Genomic DNA, 21,295 nt, shown 5'->3' on the forward strand with positions numbered 1-21,295 from the left:
AGAACGTCGACGACTTTGCGATGAGGCTCACCAGGCTCGTCAACAACCTCTCCATCCATGGTGGTCCCGTCGGGGACGCACGTGTGGTACGTAAGTTCCTTCGTGTTGTGTCCCGCAAATACGCTCAGGTGGCACTCTCCATCGAGACGTTGGTCGACCTCGACACCCTGACGGTGGAGGAGCTCACCGGACGGCTCAAGGTGGCGGAGGAACGCCTCGACCAAGACGGCGGAGGCGAGGATGCCGGTCGCCTTCTGATGACCCTGGAGGACTAGCGTGCGTACGAGAAGCGTACGCCGAACAACGGCGCAAGCGGCAGCAACTCGTCAGGTTCACAGGCGCGCGGACTAGGGCGTGGCCGCGGACGTGGCCACGGCGGTGGACGCGGTGAAAAAGGCAAGTCCCCTGCCGGCACTGACGCCGGTGTTGGGAAGAACGGCGGCGGCGACGCGGATCGTGACAAGTGTCACTACTGTGGCATCGCAGGCCACTGGGCCCGGGACAGCCGCAAGAAGAAACGCGAGGAGGAACATGCCCTCCTTGCACAAGGCCAAGTAGGCGAGGACGACGATCCGGGTCTACGGATGCTATGCTACTCTGCCAGTAGGTGCAGGGGGTACTTGCATGCAAAGAACATGAATGAAGGTCGGAGCTGCTCTCTTATGTCTGGATCCTCTTGTCACTCATGGGGATGGAGACATCTGCCGATAGGTATCAGAAGTCGGAGCCTCCCGAAAACAAGGAAGAAGAAGAGGTAGAAGGTGGAGACGTTGGTGGTGAAGGCAGATCCATCCAGTACGAGATTAACATACCTGTCTAAGTTATATCCCGAATATTTACTTTGTTTGTTTATGATGTATCGCTTTTATGTTTTCATTTGTATGGCCAGTTAACCACTCTATCTCTGATGGTGTATACCAATAATACAAATATTCTCCAAGAGATATTTGTGTGTGTTTGTTGATTCATTTGGCACGTTTCAGTATAGCAGTGCTTTTGTGGTTGATTCCGTATGATTTCTGCAACCCTGTTGTTCATACTTGTAAATTTCGTATGTTATTAGTACTCAGTGCGAAGTGATTTGATGTTGGTCTGCTTTTCCGTACTACTAACTGATGCTACAAATGTACGGTGTGGTATGTATTTCTGCGTCTTGACTGATTTCTGGTTTTGTTTCTGCAAGTTGCTGGCTTGCTGCTGCTGTGAGAATTTTGTGTTTTCTTTTCTAGTTTTGTCGTTTCTTGTTTCAGTAGCGACGGTTAATAAATGCAAAGAGTTGTTTTTGGGTGTAGGTGGATGGGCTGGCCGGGGTATGGTCCTGCCCCGGCGCACACCACCCTTCGTCACCGACGGCGCCTCCTCCGAGCGGCGGTGGCGACCCCTGCACGTCTTTAGTCATGGTGGTCTCTCTTGGCAGTCGGTCAAAGCTTTGCGGTGGATCCCCGTCGACATCACTTTGGTCCCGACGGCCACGAACCTGTGTTCTCCAGTGTCCATGGCCTGTCGACGCAATGCTGGTGCGGATTTTCAGCCTCGACGCTCCGGTAGCTGCGTCCCTTCCAGTTACTTTGGCTTGTCAATGTTCAGGCGGCCACGTATATCGCAGCCCGGATCTGCATCCCCTTCCGTTTCTTGGCTTGCTAGCGGCGTCGGCCACCACCATCCCTCCGCATCGGCTCTCCGCCTGCTGCCTTCCCAACCCCGTCCACCCATACGCCATGCCGGCTCCAAACCTCGCATTTTTCGGCGGTGGCAGGTGCAGCCCCACATTGCCCCCTTTTGTGGCGGCGGTGGTCTGGCGTGCGGACTTCTTCATCTTCGGATCCTCGTCTAGCGGCAATGGGATTGCTCGAACTTGCTCGGCTTGCCTGGAGAATGTTCAGGCTCCTTCTTCAACTGGGCGAGGCTGAAAAGACTTGCATTCATTAAATTAATTCAGTGGCATCATGGATGCTTACGCTGAATTGGTGATGCATCGAGAATCTCTGCAGCAATCTATTTGATGAAGATCTACGAACGAAAGATGCATACAAAATGGATGGTATCCTCAGCCAACAAGACCCTATGAACGACAGGACAGGAAGACCCTATGAAATCGAGCACCACAGAGCGCCGCCAACCGTCGACGTAGCCACCGGCCACCCCTCGCCAAACTAGCATGTCCGGAGCCTCCAAAATATCATGCCGGACCTCTGCACCGAAGGATTCAAGCCCAGATGCCCGGAGTCGGCCCAATCGGGTTGTCTTCTCCGGCTGCAGCCGCCGGACGCCGACAAATGATTTGTCACGCATAGGCGAGCCCAGGCCTAACCTTCGCCACAATTAGACTCGCGGTGATCCTGTCTCAGTTTGCCCTCTCCTTTAGAGCTCGCACTCGTGTTGTAGCCGTCATCCACGCGAGCTCAGCGCCGCCGTCCTCCATGGTCGCCGTGCTCGTCGTTGCCGAGCTCCCCTTGTGTCTTTATGCTACCTGTCGTGACCCCATAGGTCCGTAGATTACGCCCATCTGGCTAGTCCGCTTGGATTCGTGTCGTAACACCGACATCGTCGGAGTCGTGCCTCTGCCGCCGCTCAGCTCCATTGGTAGCCTGCCTCCGGCCATCCCACAGCCTCCTGTGACCACCCATGGATGTGCGCGAGCGCAAGCTACACCCTGGTAGCCTCCAACACCGCCGTTGTGGCCTCCGGCGAAACACCGCCGTGATTTGAGGTCGCCGGCAGTTAACCTCGGCTGTGCCGACACGAGGCGTCATTAGTTCGAGACAGTGACATGTGGGTCCCCCAATGTTAATGATGCAGTTAGGGCTAAATAAATCCCCTATTAGTTTCTGTGCAACCGAGATGTGGGCCCCATGTGTCATATTTGACTGGCACAGTCAGCGTTGACCGGACCCAGAAGTCAGTGAGAGTGGCTAGGAGAGAGGGACCCACCCTTGGTCAAATACCGCCATTGATTGGTTTTTTAGGCTAGACGCTGACAGGCATTAGTGTGAATGCACCCTCCCTTCTTTAAGATGCCGTTGCAAGAAAAACGATTTAGTCATATGTGTTTTTTTTTTCTAACGTGTCATGATTGTATACTCGGCTTGTGGAGGAATTTGGACTTATTGCCTTCTATCAACTTTGATAATGTTACGGATGTATGGATCCGCAGATGCAAAGGTTGGAAGATTTTAACCCTCCTTTTATGAAAAAAAAGAAAGAAAGAAAAGACGTTCACTTATAGCTACATACCAAGATGAATTGACATCAAACATGACACGTGACACGATGCTCACCACTCAGCAGGATGCCAGTTGAGTTGAAGAGCTACTGTCTTAGAAGGTGCAAATGGACGGGCAGCTCCTGTAAGCATCGTATACTCCCTCTGGTCCCTTTTAGTCTGCATATAAGTTCTGTCCAAAGTCAAAGCACCTCTACTTTGACCAACTTATAGAAGAAAGTAGCAACATCCACAATGCCAAATCAATATTGTTAGATTCATTCTCAAGTGTAGTTTTTTTTTTGAGAAAACGCAGAAGATTTGCGTTTCATTGCATTGAAAAGGAAGGGGTTTGAGTTACATCCTCCTAGGAGGCAATCATACAATGCGAGAGTGTTTTAATTAGTGTACATCCCAGGTGTGGGGAATGAGAGCACGCAGGCCCAACGCGCCGGCTTTGGCCCAAAGGGTAGCCTCCTCCTTGATCTTAGCCAATACCACAGTGATTGAAGGGCTAGCTCTGTCGAAGACACAGTCCTTTCGATGCTTCCAAAGCATCCAGTGAATGAGCAATGTTGCAGAGGCGATGCCCTTGCGCATAGGCTTGGGCGTGTGCTGCCGCACAGAGAGCCACCAGGTGTTGGTTGATGGCTTGCTGTCAGGCGGGTTGCGGGGAACCCTCAGCCAGCTCAGGACTTCGTACAATACGTGCCGAGAGAATGGGCAGGCGAGGAGGAGATGCTGGATGGTCTCCCGCGCCTGGTCACAGAGTGGGCAGCGCGCGGGATGCTGCAGGCCGCGACGGGCGAGGCGGTCGGCCGTCCAGCATCGATCTAGGTGGGCGAGCCAATGGAAGAAACGGACCCGGGGCGGCGCCCAGCATTTCCAAGTGAGCTTCCAGGCATCACATCGGGTGGATCCGTGGAACGTGGCAAGGTAGACGGACTGCGCAGTGTAGGTGCCCTTGGAGCTCCACTTCTAGAGGAGATGATCTGGCTCGGCGGAGAGCGTCGTGTGCTCGATCATGTGCCAGAGTTGCATGTACTCGCCGATCTCCTGAATCCCAATGGTGCCCTGTATGCTCGGTTCAGTTTCGTTTCTCCAGGAAGGAATCCTAACAATGGATTCCTCCTTATCAACGTCTGAGCCCTTTTCATTTGCGTGTAGTGAAGGACATTGATGTCTCTCATACTGCTCGGTGGCTCGGTGTATGACATTGCAGCCAGTTTCCGGCCAGAAACTTCTCCAACCTCTGTTGACCAGCACATAGGCTTTGCCAGGTCAGCACAAACTAGAACGGCAGAACCAAGTTGTTTTTCTTGAACCCTTCCTCTTCTTTAGCCATAGTTTTCATGCAAATTATCGTGTACCGGCATAGCAATCAAATTATTAATGAAGAACCAAAAGAGAAAAGTTCCCCGTGTTGAAGAGGTTGTCTCTGTGTACCGTCCTTAATTGGTTTGACCCAGTATACAGATGAAAAGTACCCTCCCTTCTTGAAGATGCTGTTGCAAGAAAGATGACTTGTCATGCATATGTGTTTTTTTATATCTTGTCATGATTGTATACCTGGCTTATTGACGAATTTGGACTTATTGCCTTTTATCAACATTGTTAATGTTATGGATGTATGGATCCACAGATGCAGCGGTCGGGAGATTTATTCATTTGTGAGAAAAAATAAAAAAAGAAAGAAAGAAAGAAAAGACATCCACTACTTGATTTACGTACCAAGACGAATTGACATCGAACATGACACGTGACACGATGCTCACCACTCTGCAGCTGCAGGGTGCCACTTGAGTTGAAGAAGTACTGTCCGAGAAGGTGCAGACGGGCAGCTCCTGTCAGCATCATTTTTTTCGAAAAAGGGACTCCCCGGCCTCTGCATCAGAACGATGCATACGTTTACATTTAAAAGAAAGTAAATAAGGTTCAACAAGGTCTTAAAGTCTGCAAACAAAAGGAACGGCTAGCTCACACAGAGCCTCAACGCCAAAACAGAAAGCCCAACAAGCCACAACCGGCTGGCAAAATAAAAAATAGGTAAACTAATCGCCTATCCTATTACATGACCGCCATCCAAACCGGTTGAAGATATCCCGCGCTACCATCTCCCACCGGACAGATCCAGTAACCAAACGCTCCCTGACCTCCGTCGGAGTGAGTAAGGACCACATACAGATCAGCGCAGTAGCCCGGAATAAGACCTGCAAAAAATAAATAGTTGTTCTGTTAAAAGGCAAATCATTTCTGCAATTCCAAATTGCCCATAACAATACACATACTCCTATACGAATGTGTCTAGCTGTTTCGGACTCTATCCCAGCAAGCCACACCCCGAATAACATGTTGACCGAAGTCGGAGTAATGTTAAAGGCAATTTGCACAGAGCGCCACAAACCTCGTGCCAACGGGCAGTCAAAAAAGAGGTGCTTGATAGTCTCGTCCCGATCACAGAAACTACACCTAGTAGAACCTGTCCAGTTGCGCTTAACTAGATTGTCCTTTGTTAAAATTACTTGTTTATGTACAAACCACATAAACACTTTAATCTTCAAAGGGACCTTAACTTTCCAAACATCTTTGGAGCTAGGAATCACACTAGAGTTAATGATATCGATATACATAGATTTAACTGTGAACTCCCCAGATCTAGTAAGCTTCCAACACAACTGATCGGGCTGAGGAGTTAACTGAACCTCCAACAGTCTACGAACCAAGTGAAGCCATGCTTCCCGTCGATCACCCACAAGCACCCTCCTAAACTGAATGTTGAGTGGAATGGACTGCATAACCATGGCACCAAGAGCCTCACGATGCTGAACAATATGATATAGGGACAGATACTAGGTCGCCAAAGGCGCGTCGCCAAGCCACGTATCCTCCCAGAATCGAGTGTTGTTACCATTACCGACAATACACCTAGTTCTCTTAAAGAAGGTAGCTTTGATTCTCATGAGCCCCTTCCAGAACAGCGAATCAGTTGGTCTCAGTGTGACCTGGGACAGGGTCTTGGACTGCAGATATTTACTATGTAAAATCTGCGCCCACGTTACCTCTGTCTCAAATGACAACTTATACAGCCACTTACTAAGCAGGCATCTGTTCTTGACTTCAAGATTTTCAATACCAAGGCCCCCTGGTCCTTTGGTCGACAGATAATATCCCATTTGGCCAGTCGGTATTTTCTCTTAAGTTCATCACTCTGCCAAAAGAATCGGGATCGATAGAAGTCAAGCCTTTTCCTAACCCCAACTGGGACCTCAAAGAAGGATAAGAGGAACATAGGTAAACTCGTGAGCACCGAGTTAATAAGAATCAACCGGCCTCCATAAGACATGAGTTTTTCTTTCCAGCAACTCAGTTTCTTCTCAAACCGATCCTCGATGCACTTCCACTCGCTGTTTGTTAGCTTACGATGGTGAATGGGAATACCGAGAATTGGGCCTGCTTTGATTTTCTAGGTTGAAACAATTGATGTAGTATCCTTCAAAATAGAATGTGATCAGCTTACAGTCCTTATTGAATCTATGACATTCTGGAGACTGGAGCATGTTCCTTTTCTTGTCCCAGCCAGAAAATTTGATCTAGGAATCCTGTTTAAAAAAAAAGAATTGTACTGCCTTGACAGTTGATGAATAGATGGGAACTTTTCTCGCCAAAAAAACAATAATCAAACTGAAGATGGAACGAAACAACACTTGCGCACCAGACTTGTACAATAGCTGGAGACTAAGTTGTTGTAAGGAAGTGAGAAAATATATCTGTCAAAAAACAACCCACAACTTAATAAGCAGTCAAGTATGTCTCTAGGCCATACCGCCACACTTACAGGCCTCTGTTCTTCACAAACATGCAATTGATTATCATATTCACGTATAACTGTAATACTTTGAGACAATCAGATAGAGCAAACTCGTATACTTGGTAATAATAAAAATCTAACACAGCAAAATTTCTCTATTTGAATATTCTTTCCTAAAGATATGTCATCATAAAACAATATATCTGTTATAACCAGTTATACAATAAGTACCCTAAACATAAATAGCATAATTGGATAGTGAACCTTTGAACTATATGGTGAGAGCAGCCATCTCCTGGAATTTTCAAGTTCTGCTATCGTTAGTGCTTGTTCTACTGAGTTTGGGCACATACGTTGACACTCTCCGGAGCTACTCAGCTGTTGCAAATAACACCAAGGGAGACACAATCCTGTATGAAGCCTTAGTCATGGTATACTGTAATCTTTTCTTTAAGAAAAATGCCCATTACGGGTGATTTCATTAAGAATATTAACAGGTTACATCATATGCCAATGAGTTCAATATATAGAATGACATAAGGGGCAGGAAGCACAACATGTATTTAGTACAGGTAGCATGCCTGCTAATTTAGCTCCCTACCAATGAACTGGCTTTGCTTCTGTGGAATTGTCTTCTTCTCTAATTACCAAAACTGTTGGTCAGCTGCTATTAAATGGTCAATAATATCGTCCGGCTGGATGAGACATCTCTGAGAACCTGAGTGAACAGAGCAAGATGCTTTTATCTTGGATGTGGACTCCAAGTATACTGATTAAGAAGGCAAATAAGGGGGACATCAGAGAAGCAAGTTGTAAGAAAATCATGCTTATTTGCAAGTTAAGATATGTTCAGGTTAAACCACACACTGGGATATCATAGGGTGATTTGCGTTTTAAATGTACTTTTAAGCTACCTACATGTTTGGTTCTGCATATAAACGAAGATCTCAGCACAAAAAAAAATAAAGAGTACACTATTTGTCTCTATCTAAGCAGTTGACCAAGAATTCCGAAGAATTAACCGTATGACAGTAAATTAAATAGTCACCATCTTAAATAGCATAAGAACAACATACACACGAAGAAGAAACTACACGGCATAACTCAATAGCTATTTAAAAGAAGTATTCCATATAATATATAAAACTTGCTTCTTATTCCTTCTATTACCCAGCGACACACAAAGAGAACTCATTATTTAGCTTAAAATCATTACTATTCCATTTTGAGGAAATTCAAAAAAGAAAAATAATTTTAGCAGAACTAAAAGTTACTTATCATTAGTTACCACTATTAATGATATAAAATTCCATCATTTGAAATTGAAACACTAACATACATGTTGTGTGCTGCTCTTTGTTCAAGCATAGGTAAGGAACAAAGTCTTACTTGGATTCTGCAGAAGCGTACCTTCTACCCTTCCACTTCCTCTCATTTCTTCACTACCAGAAAAATGAGCCCGTCAACATTACAGGGTAAAGAAAAATATGTACATCCGTGAAGAAAGCTCATGTAAAATTAGGTAGCAAGGCATGTGAACAAAAGATAGATTAACCTGTTTTTCCGGAAGCCTCAACAAAATGATTAAACAGAAAAATTTGCTTTTTTTTGGAAAAGGAGGATGATCTCCGGCCTCTGCATCTGGAAGATGCATGCGGCCAATTTATTGATTATTCTCAAGGACCTTACAAAGTAGAACAACAATATGCCTGAATCCGCCATCTTGGCAACATCTACCGCTATTCCTATCCAAATGATGAAGGGGTGCAAGCTGGGCCACATATCCAGACCTCTCACCTAAGCCTAACATCTAAAGCCGGAGGCCCCGACCAAAGCCTTCTGCCGGGTCCGGGGCTCAAACCGGTCCGACGCACTCAAATGTGTCATCGCCGCCATCTTCCGCTGGTCCATCTTCAGAGCAAATTGAGGTGACAACCTTGGCAGGTCCTCCGCCATCGACGCCAGCACGACGCCAAACGACGACCTCCACCTACGCGAGCCTTGGTAGGTCCTCCGCCATTGACGCCACCACGACGCCAGCCGACGACCTCCACCTACGCGAGTCCATCTCCAAGCAACGGACGTAAATCCATGCTAGGATAGGGCCGCACCACCGCCGTCGCCCACCACCCACAAGCGCCACCTAACCCCAAGGTTCCCAAAGCGGCGCCTTCAAGAAGGGAACGGCGCCGTGAGCGCCGCCGCTGCCAAACAAAGTTAGGGCTTTCGCCTGGGAGACCTAGGGGAAGGTGAATTGAGGAGATCAGTCCATACCGACGCCTCCAAGGAGGGGAACGGCGCCCTCAGGCGTCGCCGTCGGCACGGCCGGTCATGGCCGGCCAGGGATTTCGCCCGAACTAGATCCCTGCCACCAGCAGCGCCTCCTGTACAGAATCGGCGACCAAGAGGAAGCGCGGCCCGACCAGGCTTGCCCGCACGCCGAACAAGGAAGGAGGGGATGGCGCCAGATCGTGCACACCGACCGCCGCAGAAGCCGCCGCCGGCCGCCAACGACCACCGGATCCCGCCGCCCGCGCAGCCGGGACACCAGATCCACCGCCCCCACAGCTGCTAGCCGGCCGTGCCTTGCCAATGGAGCCGCCGCTCCAGATCCGGGGTTCCCCACGCAGATGCAGGGCAACCGAGGCCCCGCCGCCACCATCCTTGGCGCCCCGGGCTTGCCTGGCGGCTGCCTCAGGCGGCGGCGATGGATTCCAAACTGGATCAATGGATTCCAAACTGGTAAAATAGAAAACGATATGGAAGTTCTTAATTCAGTGAATTTTTATATTTGTACAATTTAATACTTGACAATTCAGGAGGTAAAAACAACAGCAGGATGTTCCTTGGAACAATAAGAATAAACATGACATGATTTGAAGATGAATAATCGTTTTCTACACAACTTATGGGGTAACTCATAGCTTCATTTTGGTTTCAAGTTTAGCAGTGCTAATTGTCGCTAGCGCACTAAAATCAGGCTAGAGATACCACAATATCAGCAAGCAGCAAGGATCAACAAAAGGTAGGTCACCCAGGTTGCCACCATGTTGAAGCTCTCTGTAGTTAACCAATTCATCCCCTTGAGCCCAGTGGAGAACTTCTGCCGTGTTACTTCCGTTTCCAATTCCTGAATCTTGCATGTATAGCCCTTATAAGGTCCACATTCTGCTTGGAAAAAATATAACAGTTCAAGTATGGTGGCATGACAATGTGCACAGAAAACTTTATTTGATTCGAGATATAATTTTACACACCTGCTCACTGTAAAGTTCTGAATTTCTTAACCCATGTAGAGAGACTTTTCTCTGCAACAACCGAAAGATGCATAAAACAACATTAGAGATAAAAATGAACTAATTTGATTGGTGAATGCACCAAACCCACCTGAAGTTACTACGGGAAAACAGGAGTTCACACTGCACCTGCTATATTGACTACTCAATTTTCGCATCTTTGCTGTAACTGGATCTCTGTTTGATCTATTCAATTTCAATAGGATACATAAGGATAAACATACGATGGCAACCCAAATAAAATATGCAAAGATTTATTCAAGGATAGAGCAAGCTTAGCGTTGCTTTGTTGTGAATATTTCGTACACAATCCGTGGCTTAGCCTGCGCGAACAACCCGAGCGGCGGCGACCGGCGAGCAGGGAGAGGGCAGCCGCGTGGGCTAGGACGCTAGGTAGCCACGAACACGCACATGAACCAGCGGTTCGAGCACCCAAGCAAACGCCCCACCAGCATGCGCTCGTACTCATGCACATGGCAGCAGTGGGGGCAGACCGTCCAGAGCACATCTCTGCGACGGAAACGCCGCCGGGAGCAGCAGGAGCGAAACCGGCGCTGGTGGAGGTGCTCTCCAAGAGGTGGGCGAAGGCCTCTTCAACGACGCGAAGGGCGGTGTCAGCCGGGGATGGGGATCGCGCCGAGGGGCCAGGAGATTGGCTAGGCGACGGAAGGCCCGCTTGACATCCGGGGTGTCGGGGTTGGGCTGGAGCTGGAGGATGAAGAGGGAATCGGGGCGGCCGGAGGGGAGGAGGCACTCGACGGCAAGGTGGACGCAGCCCCTCGCCGGTACGCCCCCTGGTTGCGGCTCGGGTGAGCTGCCCCTCCGCGCCCGCTTGTGGATAAGCGAGGCCGGGGGCCATCTTATAGAGGCGCTGGGGCGGCAGGAGAGCGGCAGGAGATGGGATAAGCGGCGGGGGGCAGGCGGCGAGCGGCAGCAGACGGGATAAGCGGCGGGCGGCGAGCGGCAGGAGTCTTCGAGAGGGAGCAGGCCACCGCCCGGCAGACTGAAAAGTTTAACCATGAATCAAATTGCAGGAAACGACAGTGACAGGAACCAATACAGAACCAGATGAGCGATCGAGACGGCGCCGCCATGGACTGAACGCAAGCACAGGAAGAAACGCTGAACGTATGCTAAATCTACCTAAATAAGTTGTATAGCAGTTCAAAAAATTTGAAACGGCAAACCAAAGTCACAGCGCATTCGTACCCAACCAGGTACTAAACAAATACACGTGCCATCAAATGAGTTACCGCCAGGCCGCTTTCGACCAAGTGGGTAATTCTCATCGCGAAAACCTTGCCTGGAATAGAGGCTTGGGTATATATACTCACGTATAACCTTGTAATCAGACCAACAAAACGCAAAGCAAAACAGAACCAGGCTCGAGACGAGCCTGTTGCAATACATCGATTTGGTGCCTCGTATTTGTTCCGCGGAGAGAAGCCGATTGCTAGCCCAAGTCAAGTTCGTGTACCTGCGTGTGCTAGTGCTACTACTGTACATCAAGCCAGGTGCTAGCTAGCTTGCTAGCTTTGCAGTGCACTGCTACGGGAGGATTTGGTCTAGCGTTACTAAAGCCAACACACGTGTCGTGCGTGCTGTTTGACTTTTATTGCTTTTCCACAACTCACGGTTGTACAAGGGGTATGGGTACACGCATATAAATATGTTCAAGATAGACTAGAAGCTACCTACTCTGTCTCTACTTCTAATCCTACCTGGTGACTGTTTTTGTGTACGCACGTCGTGGTTAACTCTAACAGGGGTGCTTAAATTGCCCGATCTGTACTAGTGACGTGTCCCTCCCGGATCTGCCCACCGGCTGCAGAAGAGGAAGACGCCATGAGGAGTCAAGGGGAGGGGGAGAGGTGGTGGTGGTGGGAGGGTGTAGTGGCCGGCAATGCAGACGGAGGTGGACGCCGGTGCCAGAGTGGTGGCTAGTGGAAAGAGGGGAGGGGAAGCGCTCAGGAGGGGATTCCAACATGAGAATTGTTCTTGATTTGAGGCAAATATTTTCATTACTGCGTATAAAGTGGTTTGGAATTCTGCACTCAAGGAAAACAATGCCTAACCATAACACTGTTACAAGTTTGTTTAAAAGTACAGCACTTTGAAACACAGTTACAAACCAGCATACAGACATTCAGCCTACCAAATATCTTACACCTTACGAGAGCGGCTCAGAATGAGTAGCTGCTCAGCTATCTCCATCATTGTTGGTCTTTCGTCTACATCAAGGCTAAGGCATTTTAGGGCCATACCTGCAAGAGTATCAAGAAGCCCCAAATCTTTTGTTATTGCAATTTCCTTGTCGAAAAGCTCAGTCATTTTTTCCTTTTTCTTATCGTATTCAAGAAAGCTCTTTAACAAGCTATTATTCTCGGAATGTATGGCCCTCCTACTACTGATAAGCTCCAGGATCACAAATCCAAAGCTGTAGACATCACTTTTTTCGGTGAGTAGGCCTTCCTGTCGATATACTGGATCCATATAATTCATGTCACCGATGACTGATCCTGTGTGTTCCTTGTCTCTAGCAAGCAACCTAGATATGCCGAAGTCGGAAATCTTGGGTACAAAGTTATCATCCAAGAGTATATTTTCTGGCTTGACATCACCGTGCAGAATTCTAATATTTGCTTTTGAGTGCATATAAGCTAGCCCATCAGCTGACTGCGCAGCGATATTCAAACGTGTCTCCAAGTTGAGAGCCACCTTGTTATTGTGGTTGTGAAGAATACCATGGAGGCTACCTTGTGAGATAAACTCATAGACCAGCAGGGGGGCTTCAACTTCGAGGCAACAACCAATGAGCCTAACAATGTTCTTGTGGATGACTTGAGATTGGATGATGACTTCATTTGCAAATTGTTCATTCTCTCGCACGCTACCATTGATTGTCTTCTTTATTGCAACTTCTTTATTGTCAAGAAGGCCCTTGTAAACTTTACCAAATCCACCTTTTCCAATTATGTTGCTATTCTTCAAAAATGGGTTGAGCTCCCCCTTTTTGAAAATTTTAATGCCTGTTGCTTCCTCTAATAGAGGGCCGCCATTATTTTTGTAGAATTTCTTCATCTTCTTCTTCTCATTGTAAAGAATAATAAGGAACGATATTATCGACATGAGAAGAATACCACCTATTGCACCTAGGTGAACATAAAACAAACTTACTTTATATCATTAAAATCGTATTTACAATTCTGGCAGAAATATTTCGTATAAAAAGTTGATAGTTTCTTTTGCTCATCTACTCAGAATTTAAAACAAATTACCACTAGAATTACAAGAAGAAAAAGGAATCTAAATCAAGACCGCCAAGGGGCTGAAACTCGACTGCCGAATCTGAATCCGTAGAACAACGTCAAGGAAATTGAGCTTTTAAAAGACAAGGAAATCATGTAGGTCGTAGATTACAGCCAGGCCATTTATAGAAATTAAGCAGTATATACAACTGAATGATTGAAATCCTTTGAAGCAATCATATGGCTTGCATCCATGAAGAGATGTACAAGCAGTCGGTATGTCATACATGTGTTTATAGATTCTACTCGAACAGATCTCACCCAGCGTGCTGTGTACTAATGTTCGTTGCACCATGAGCTATCAACAAAAATACCCACAATGGGGTGCAGTAGAGTACTTACCGGCTGCGACCTTTGCTGCTAGAGGGAAATGATCTATGCAGGTTCCCGCTTTGGTGTGGCCTTTCCATCTAAATTTGCACGGACAGTCATAGCCTCCCAGCCTGTTTCTGCAGACCCCGCCATTTGTGCAGCGATACAGTTGGGGGAGCTTGCATTCATCAATGTCTGAAGAATTAACACTTGGGGATGTTAACGAATTGGTAATGACAGTTTCTCCAAAACGTTTTCAACTACCATTTCATCTAGTTTAAAGCTAGCGCTGGAACACAGAATCAAAGCAAAGCATTTGAATACCTTGAAAGGATGGATTAGTGCACATCTATGATTCTAACACTTTGAGAACCAGAACCACTAGATAATCACATGTTCCCAAGAAAAGGAGAATTGGTTGAGCCCAACTTTCACTTTATTTCTTTGCTGTTTCTCTTCTTGTTGTAAAGAGTGTATCTTGTTGACTTATTAATGTGAAAATAGCGTAGAACAATTGTTCTACGGTTTGCAGTTGAAAAAAAAAACTTTAAAGCAAGCACACATATTTTTGCGAGATGACAATTATATTTTACCAAATTTACGGTTCTTCCACTAAGTTAATCTTGCTTATAAAATTAATCTTATTTGGTATACTACCTCTGTAGCGAAGTACTTGTAGTTAGGGGAACTTGTACAGAAACATGTAGAGTCTCCATAACGCCTAAACATGTACTAGTTTCCTCCAGGTACAAGTATTTCGAGGGAGTAGATAAATAAATTGATGATGGAACATGCATGCATGCATGTGGATAAATAAATTGATGGATGGGTAAGCAGGTTTACGTACCTTTGCATCCGTGCTCCGGATCTTGCAGGTAAGGATTACCATGGAAGCCTTTTGAGCAGTTGCAGATGTAGCCTGGTCCATTGAGCGAGTTGAAGCACTCACTGTTGTCGCTGACACACGCGTAGGACCCAGGCTTCTTGCGGGCTACGTCGCACGTCTCGTTCCCGATAGCCCAATCCATGAAGAACGGGGCCTGGCCGCCGTAGTTGTTAATGAACGCCGGCCAGGTCACATAGGTCGTCGAGAAGGTGAAGTTGGACGAGTCCATCAGGACCGCGTAGCTGCAGCGACTGACGTTGTGGAAATATTCACTTGAATTCAATTAAAAATTTGAAATAATTTAAAAATATTTTGAAAAATATTGGAATTGTTGTGCTATACTGAAATTGCTGAAATATTTTGGCCGAAACGTAATATTTCAGTGTCTGCTGAAATTACTGAAATTCAGTGAATTTCACCGAAATCTCACCGAAAGTGAAAACCATGAGCGCAGCAAGGGATGGGTGGGGAAGTGGAGCTTCATGAGATGTGAATATATGGTTCAACAATAGTACTCCGAACGATGCACTGAATATACTTTTTTTCCTATGTTGTGTCTCCAAGAAATGCAGGTTGATCCAGTACAACATGACAAATGAATGAGAACGCCAGCCAGCTAATTGAGGTGGATTATTCTTTTAGTGATAAAGAACGTACCAGTGGACAACAAGGCATGACTCTGATGTAAGCATGCCTGTGATGGCATGCTTATGTGTATTCAACAAATAACATTTTCATTCAACCAATATATCAAGGTGATACAACCCTAGTGAGGAAATATTCAGCCTCTGCATAATGCGATGCTCCCATCCAAAAAAAAAACCGAGAAGAACATTGTTTTACATTAAAATTAAGAATTCCAATCCAAGTTTTACATGGCCATCCATGATGGGACACAACCTTATTGGTTGATCATCTAGGTGGGTAGATGCCACCTAAAAATGTCTCTTTCCTTGGCCTCTGAAGGATCGGCCAATTACAGAGTGATCATGTGCATGCATGAATAATACTTCACTCGAAGAGGTAGTTTGAGCTTACAATTGTTTTTATCATCAATAGGAACATCACTATTGGAAAGCTCCTCATATCAAGACTTGACAGCAAATCTGCCATTCAGATGCAAGTTCCATCGAAACTCATTCGGTTTGTTTGACAGTTGAATTGGCTCTAGACGTGTGAGCAATTCATTGCACGATACAGGTGATGCCATAATAAGTCTCTACGAAAAGAAATATCAAGGTTTGCTTACGTATATGCATCTCTAATAAATGCAAATAGGAGAAACTCGCATACCAATTGCCAAAAAAAACTGAATCGGCATATGCACTACGACACCATACAGGATACGACTTGGTACGGTATTCTGCAGTTTTTCTTGTGTGGAAATGTGCTATTCTATAGAGTCTAACTCAAATAAACAGCTTGGATTGGCAAAAGAATCTAGTACAGCTTGTCGAACAAAAAATAGCAACTTGCTTTTGTTGCAGAAAAAATAACGCAATATGAGTCAGCATCTACTAGCTAGAAGCTGTATTGACTGGCTTATCTTATGTAAGTCAGCTGTCAGCCCGTATTATTGGCTCCATTATTAGCATCTACTCCCCCCCATTCCAAAATATAAGTCTTTCTAGAGATTCTAACAAGTGACTACATACGGAGCAAAATGAGTGAATCTACACTCTAAAATATGTCTACATACATCCGTATGTTGTTGTTCATTTGAAATGTCTAAAAAGACTTATATTTAGGAACGGAGGGAGTAGGAAGGACTGACTGCATGTGGCATACCTATATACCTATTATTACATACTTATTGATACATGTTTTACGCGTGATGGTAATGTATATTGTCTGTGATAGGCTGGCTGCTCTTGACTTGATTCGCGTTATCAATTGGCTACATTTTATAAGGAGCACGAGGAGACATGGATCTGTCTCAACCAATGGAGATGGGAAGGGCATACAAGACTTCTCGACATACAATTAGTGCACAAGTTTTATATGTCCAAGGTTACACATGAAACATCCATAACCCAACTTGGGAATCACCATCGGAATCGTTTGTGTGGCTACACATCCATACGCCAACTCTGTAGAATCGTGAAGGCAGTACACATTTCAGCACCCTATATACATGTACGTCAAGTTAAATATATGCACACGACTGTTCTGCAGCTACTCCGTTTAGCTGGAATGATAATAGCCATGATGAAATATTAAAAAATATAAAATTCAAGAAAGTTTCTTTTTCCTGCGGGTGTATGCAAATGTTAAATTGCATGAAGAAAAATGCGAACACAACTTACCTTATCGGATCGAGAAGAAAAGAACTTTTGTTGAGACAAGAGAGGAAAATAACTTTTTTTAGGGGTAAGGACATCTCCAACACCAACCCACAAAACAGACACCTCATTTCTCCGCGGACTGGTGAGGACCAGCCCGCAGACACGGATGCGGGAGCCAGCCATCCAAAGATATCCGCATACATTTCAAATCTCATCTCAACGGACCGGACAAAATTCATGCAAACCGGCTGATTTTCATATAAACCAAAAGAAAGCATTTTCATTTTGGATATATTTCATGCAAACCGAATGATTTTCATATAAACTAGAGCACATTAATTATATTCAGACTTTTCTTAAACTAAACCATACTCTCACCTACTCTAAATGACCGCCGGCGCCCGTTCCCCATGTCTGGCCGGCAATGAGCCTGAGAAACTAATGCCCCAGCTCCACCTCTACAGCCAACGAGCCCGCCAAGCTTAGCTTCTGTGGGAGGGGAAGAGTGGTGGCCTTCCCGGGACCCGAGTGTCGGTGCCCTCCCATGCTCCACTCTACCTGGATGCCGGCGGCCCAGGGGGACATATCGGCATTGTTGTTGTGGCGCCATGCCGCGGCCGTTGCAGAGCTACCAACCTCCTCATTCTCGTCACCGTCGGGCCTGTAAACTCCATTTGCCGACTCATAGATTTCCTTCAAGGCGGCTTCTAATTGTGCCTCATGGAGGCGGTAGCGCCATCTGTCGTGGTGGATTTTACGAGCGGAGTGGTTGGACTCGAGCAGCACCTCCCCATCGGCCAACACCATGTCGGTGTAGTGAGAACGTACCTCACCCATGGTGCTCTCATCATGGGCCGACAAGGGCGGTCGCGCAGGCGCGTCATTGGCCGCCTCTATTATTGCTGCTCCCAAGGGATCGCCCTCTGGTGAGCTCGCCCATCTGAAGGGGGTTTATATCCTTCCTCTTTCTCCCCACTGAACCTTCATTAAGCGTTGCTTTTGTGGCATGTATAACCTCTGTAGTACCCTATTTTTTTATTGAAGAGAAGATATATGATTTCCGTATATTCGATAGAATTGTGGAAATAGTGTCTACCTTTAGTTCTAAGTGATATGTGGTCAAGATCTTTTGAATGACACCGGCAAGATATAGATTAGAATTTATCATATCAAATTTGGAACAAACGGTGAACCAAATTGGTCTAGAAAAAGTGTCCTTTTTACTCTGCATATTAGGTTTGTCTGAAGTCAATCTCATTCAACTTTGGCCAAGTTTATATAAAAAATTATAGACATTCACATAACAACACCAATATCATTAGATTCATCTTGGAATATATTTTCATATTATATTTATTAGATATTATAGATGCTAATAATTTTTAATATAAATTTGGTCAAACTTAGCAAAGTTTGACTTTCGGCAAATCCAATGTGCAGAGTAAAAAGGACCGGAGGGAGTAATTAAGTAGTACTAGCTAGCTACCATCCCTTTATTTCTTGTTTTAATACCATTAATTAATTATCATGCTTGACTAATTATTATCAGGTTAAATTCTATTCTCATAAAGGCCCTGAAGCAGGAGCCGGAGACTGATGTGTGTGCATACTACGTTTGCGATAACATTTGAATCATGACGTCTGAAAGTAGCAAATCTGCTAGACAGCAATGGGTACGTTTGCCAGAACACTATTCACAAATTTTACATGATTATCGATATCTAGTCACACAACTGATAATACACATGCATATTGATCTCCTTCTTAACAGTTCAAAGACGTGCGGGACCAACTCCTACCAACAGAGCGCATACGAGCACTTCAAGATGAAATATCGGGATTTTTGCTCGACCGGGTCATAGATCCAAAGAAGAATACTATTAGCCGCTACCGCCCCATGAACCACTCCCAATTGTCATCGTGCTCCGAAGGCACGAAAACAACATGTAGGAGAAATAGTATATATACCTAATTGTATACAACATGTAGGCACGAATGAAACACACCCAATTGTCGTGAATAATGGTGGTTGTGAGTGTATATATATATATATATATATATATATATATATATATATATATATATATATATATACATATATATATATATATATATATAGGACGGCAGTTTGGGACACCTAGGTGCCCAGGCACCTTGCCTAGATGCCATTAGATCTGATATTGGGTATGACCCGTTAAGAAATAGGTGTATATTTTATGCATTTTATATCCATCGGTAAGAAAATTAGTTTCCATATGTCTGAACTTTCCAAAAATAATTGATGCATGCGAATTGAATACCTTGCTATGAAAGTTGAATGGCGTGGAATGTGCATTAATGGTCCATCTTTTTTGAAAAAACATACCGAAACGATACATGGTTTTGGAAAGGGTATAACATGGAAAGGGTATTGCCTTCCAAAAAATAGGGCTGTCATCAATGGTCAATCGTTTTTGGCGAAATTAAACCGAGCTGATTTCCCGTCGGATACCTTCCAAAATTTTTGCAGGGCGTGTGTATTATGGAAATGGTATAACTAGGCAATGAAATACCTTCCAAAGATGGGCCTCTAATTAATGTAATTTTTTTGAAATAATGAAACCGAAATAATTCCCGCACGCAATGGCATGTATGGTAGTTGATAGGTAAAATATAAAGGATCACTACTAATATTTGCAAAAATCATTAATTGTTGAATGTTAGCCATTTTTCTAGTCTGGGTCATGTAGGTATATGTACATATAATTAGAAATAATTCAGAAGTAATACTATCAAAAATAGTTGGGTATGACGTAATACTTTGTAAGCAGATTTTGCTTTGTTGAAGTTTATCAAATATCTTTTCCGTTGCCTTATCGTCCAGAAGCTTTAATCACATATTTACCTTTTAAGATATCGAGAAACATTGGGTATCTACAAACATGAGCAAGGTATGGCAATGGAGATAACAACAGATAGCAGGATGATACTCAGTCAGAACACACACATTAAACAGTTGGCAGAGAGGACGACACTAGATTAACACGACCATTGCTTAGTGTTATGCAAAAAACAAAATCAATGTGAAATCATAAATATCTTGGCACTGTTATTATTAAGGACGAACAGTACATGCTTCAATAAGATGAAGGAAATTTTGGAAGAAAACTAATACACTTGTACTGAAACGTATCAGGTATGTAAAGGAGGATCGCCACATGTGGAAGTGTTATGGCCAGGAAGTTGGCACTTCTTGCAGACTTTATTAATCTTTGGCCTTGTCAAATTCTCTGGGTTTTGAGGACAACCAGTTCTGTAGTGTCCTTTCTCATGGCAGAATGAACATTTCCGTTGTTTACCTACACCACCTTCCGCAACAGATTTGAGCCTTGCTGTCCTCGGACGTCCTTGCTTCTTGCGTCGGTTAGGTGGAAGCACATCGTCATGCATTTGAGCTTCCAAGATGTCCTCGTCTTCCATTTCATTGGCGCACTCATCATCTGATTCTGCAGATAAATGTGTAGACGTTGTGTGGACTTGAGGTATAGCCATAGCATCTTCTTGGGTTGGCAGCAAACGGATCTCCTATAAAGCTTCAGTAATTTTCCTCATTGCAACATGGTGCGCATCAACTGATGCATCACCTTTGGACGATAGGTCCATGCAAGCTTCGAATAACAGGGTACGCCGGTGAGTCCTCGAAGCAGCAGCATCCACGTCGAATCTGCTTTTATTTCCTTCTCGGGCATTGCTCGTCCATCTTTTCTTTGATGTATTTGTCTGGAAGAGTCCGGCACCCAATATGCATCATAACCTAAACAAAAATAAAGAATATAATTTGACTCTAATTTCCTTGGGAAAAGAAGACTAGTACTGAAAGGTTACATTGTTCATACCCTGATTATGTGTGAGCATAATATGCCCATGTGTTCAAACAATCTACAAATACATCTGTATTCCTCTTCATCTTCATTTACATGAACTGGAAACTCCAACTTACTCCAGTTTTCCCTCGTATCACAATCCATGTGAACAGTGATGTATGTGCCATCATCTCTGATTTCTTGGACAAAGTAAGATGCACTCATGTATACCTGGTCGCTGAACTTCGCAAACATGGTGTCCGTGTAAACTTTAGCAGCTTTCCTCTCTATTGGCGAACCACATCTCGGTTGCCTTGCATCCTGTGAATATGAGAAGTGGCAAATTAGTGAGGTAT

General features: G+C 45.1%; 2 protein-coding genes and 1 long non-coding RNA gene across 7 annotated transcripts; all 3 read right to left on the reverse strand.

The window, feature by feature from the left end:
* Window positions 1-3,604: 3,604 nt before the first annotated feature.
* LOC147962979 (uncharacterized) lies at window positions 3,605-6,375 on the reverse strand. Its single transcript, XM_087529425.1, has 4 exons — window positions 6,117-6,375; window positions 5,356-5,412; window positions 4,252-4,454; window positions 3,605-4,147 (listed from the first exon to the last, which is right to left on the reverse strand). The coding sequence occupies exons 1-4, from the start codon at window positions 6,373-6,375 to the stop codon at window positions 3,605-3,607; spliced, it is 1,062 nt and encodes a 353-aa protein (XP_087385551.1).
* Window positions 6,376-7,487: 1,112 nt separating this feature from the next.
* LOC147962980 (uncharacterized) lies at window positions 7,488-11,482 on the reverse strand. Of its 5 annotated transcripts, none has more exons than XR_015609486.1 (7): window positions 10,613-11,481; window positions 10,398-10,492; window positions 10,268-10,318; window positions 10,045-10,178; window positions 9,285-9,749; window positions 8,400-9,180; window positions 7,488-7,779 (listed from the first exon to the last, which is right to left on the reverse strand). It is a non-coding gene; the product is annotated as an uncharacterized LOC147962980 (long non-coding RNA). The 5 variants fall into 5 exon arrangements; XR_015609485.1 differs by having other exon boundaries at window positions 8,400-9,214; XR_015609484.1 differs by having other exon boundaries at window positions 8,400-9,749; window positions 10,057-10,178; window positions 10,613-11,482.
* Window positions 11,483-12,469: 987 nt separating this feature from the next.
* On the reverse strand, window positions 12,470-15,041 carry LOC147962981 (wall-associated receptor kinase 3-like). The gene is made up of 3 exons (XM_087529426.1): window positions 14,774-15,041; window positions 13,957-14,121; window positions 12,470-13,458 (listed from the first exon to the last, which is right to left on the reverse strand). The coding sequence occupies exons 1-3, from the start codon at window positions 15,039-15,041 to the stop codon at window positions 12,470-12,472; spliced, it is 1,422 nt and encodes a 473-aa protein (XP_087385552.1).
* Between the last annotated feature and the right edge of the window lie 6,254 nt (window positions 15,042-21,295).

This window comes from Triticum urartu, chromosome 6A (genome assembly GCF_056163025.1).
Source record: "Triticum urartu cultivar PI428250 chromosome 6A, HENAU_Tu73, whole genome shotgun sequence".
NCBI lineage: Eukaryota > Viridiplantae > Streptophyta > Magnoliopsida > Poales > Poaceae > Triticum > Triticum urartu.

Bases quoted from the DNA above. Each gene is read 5' to 3' on its own strand.
- LOC147962981 (XM_087529426.1), bottom strand. From the start codon at position 15,041: ATGGACTCGTCCAACTTCACCTTCTCGACGACCTATGTGACCTGGCCG. The intron at 14,122-14,773 runs GTACGTAAACCT...TTAATTCTTCAG, and splicing joins TCCGGAGCACGGATGCAAAG to ACATTGATGAATGCAAGCTC. The intron at 13,459-13,956 runs GTAAGTACTCTA...ATGTTCACCTAG, and splicing joins AGCAGCAAAGGTCGCAGCCG to GTGCAATAGGTGGTATTCTT.
- LOC147962979 (XM_087529425.1), bottom strand. From the start codon at position 6,375: ATGGGATATTATCTGTCGACCAAAGGACCAGGGGGCCTTGGTATTGAA. The intron at 5,413-6,116 runs GTAATGGTAACA...TATTTTTTGCAG, and splicing joins GAGAACTAGGTGTATTGTCG to GTCTTATTCCGGGCTACTGC. The intron at 4,455-5,355 runs GTCAGGGAGCGT...GCTGGTCAACAG, and splicing joins CCTTACTCACTCCGACGGAG to AGGTTGGAGAAGTTTCTGGC.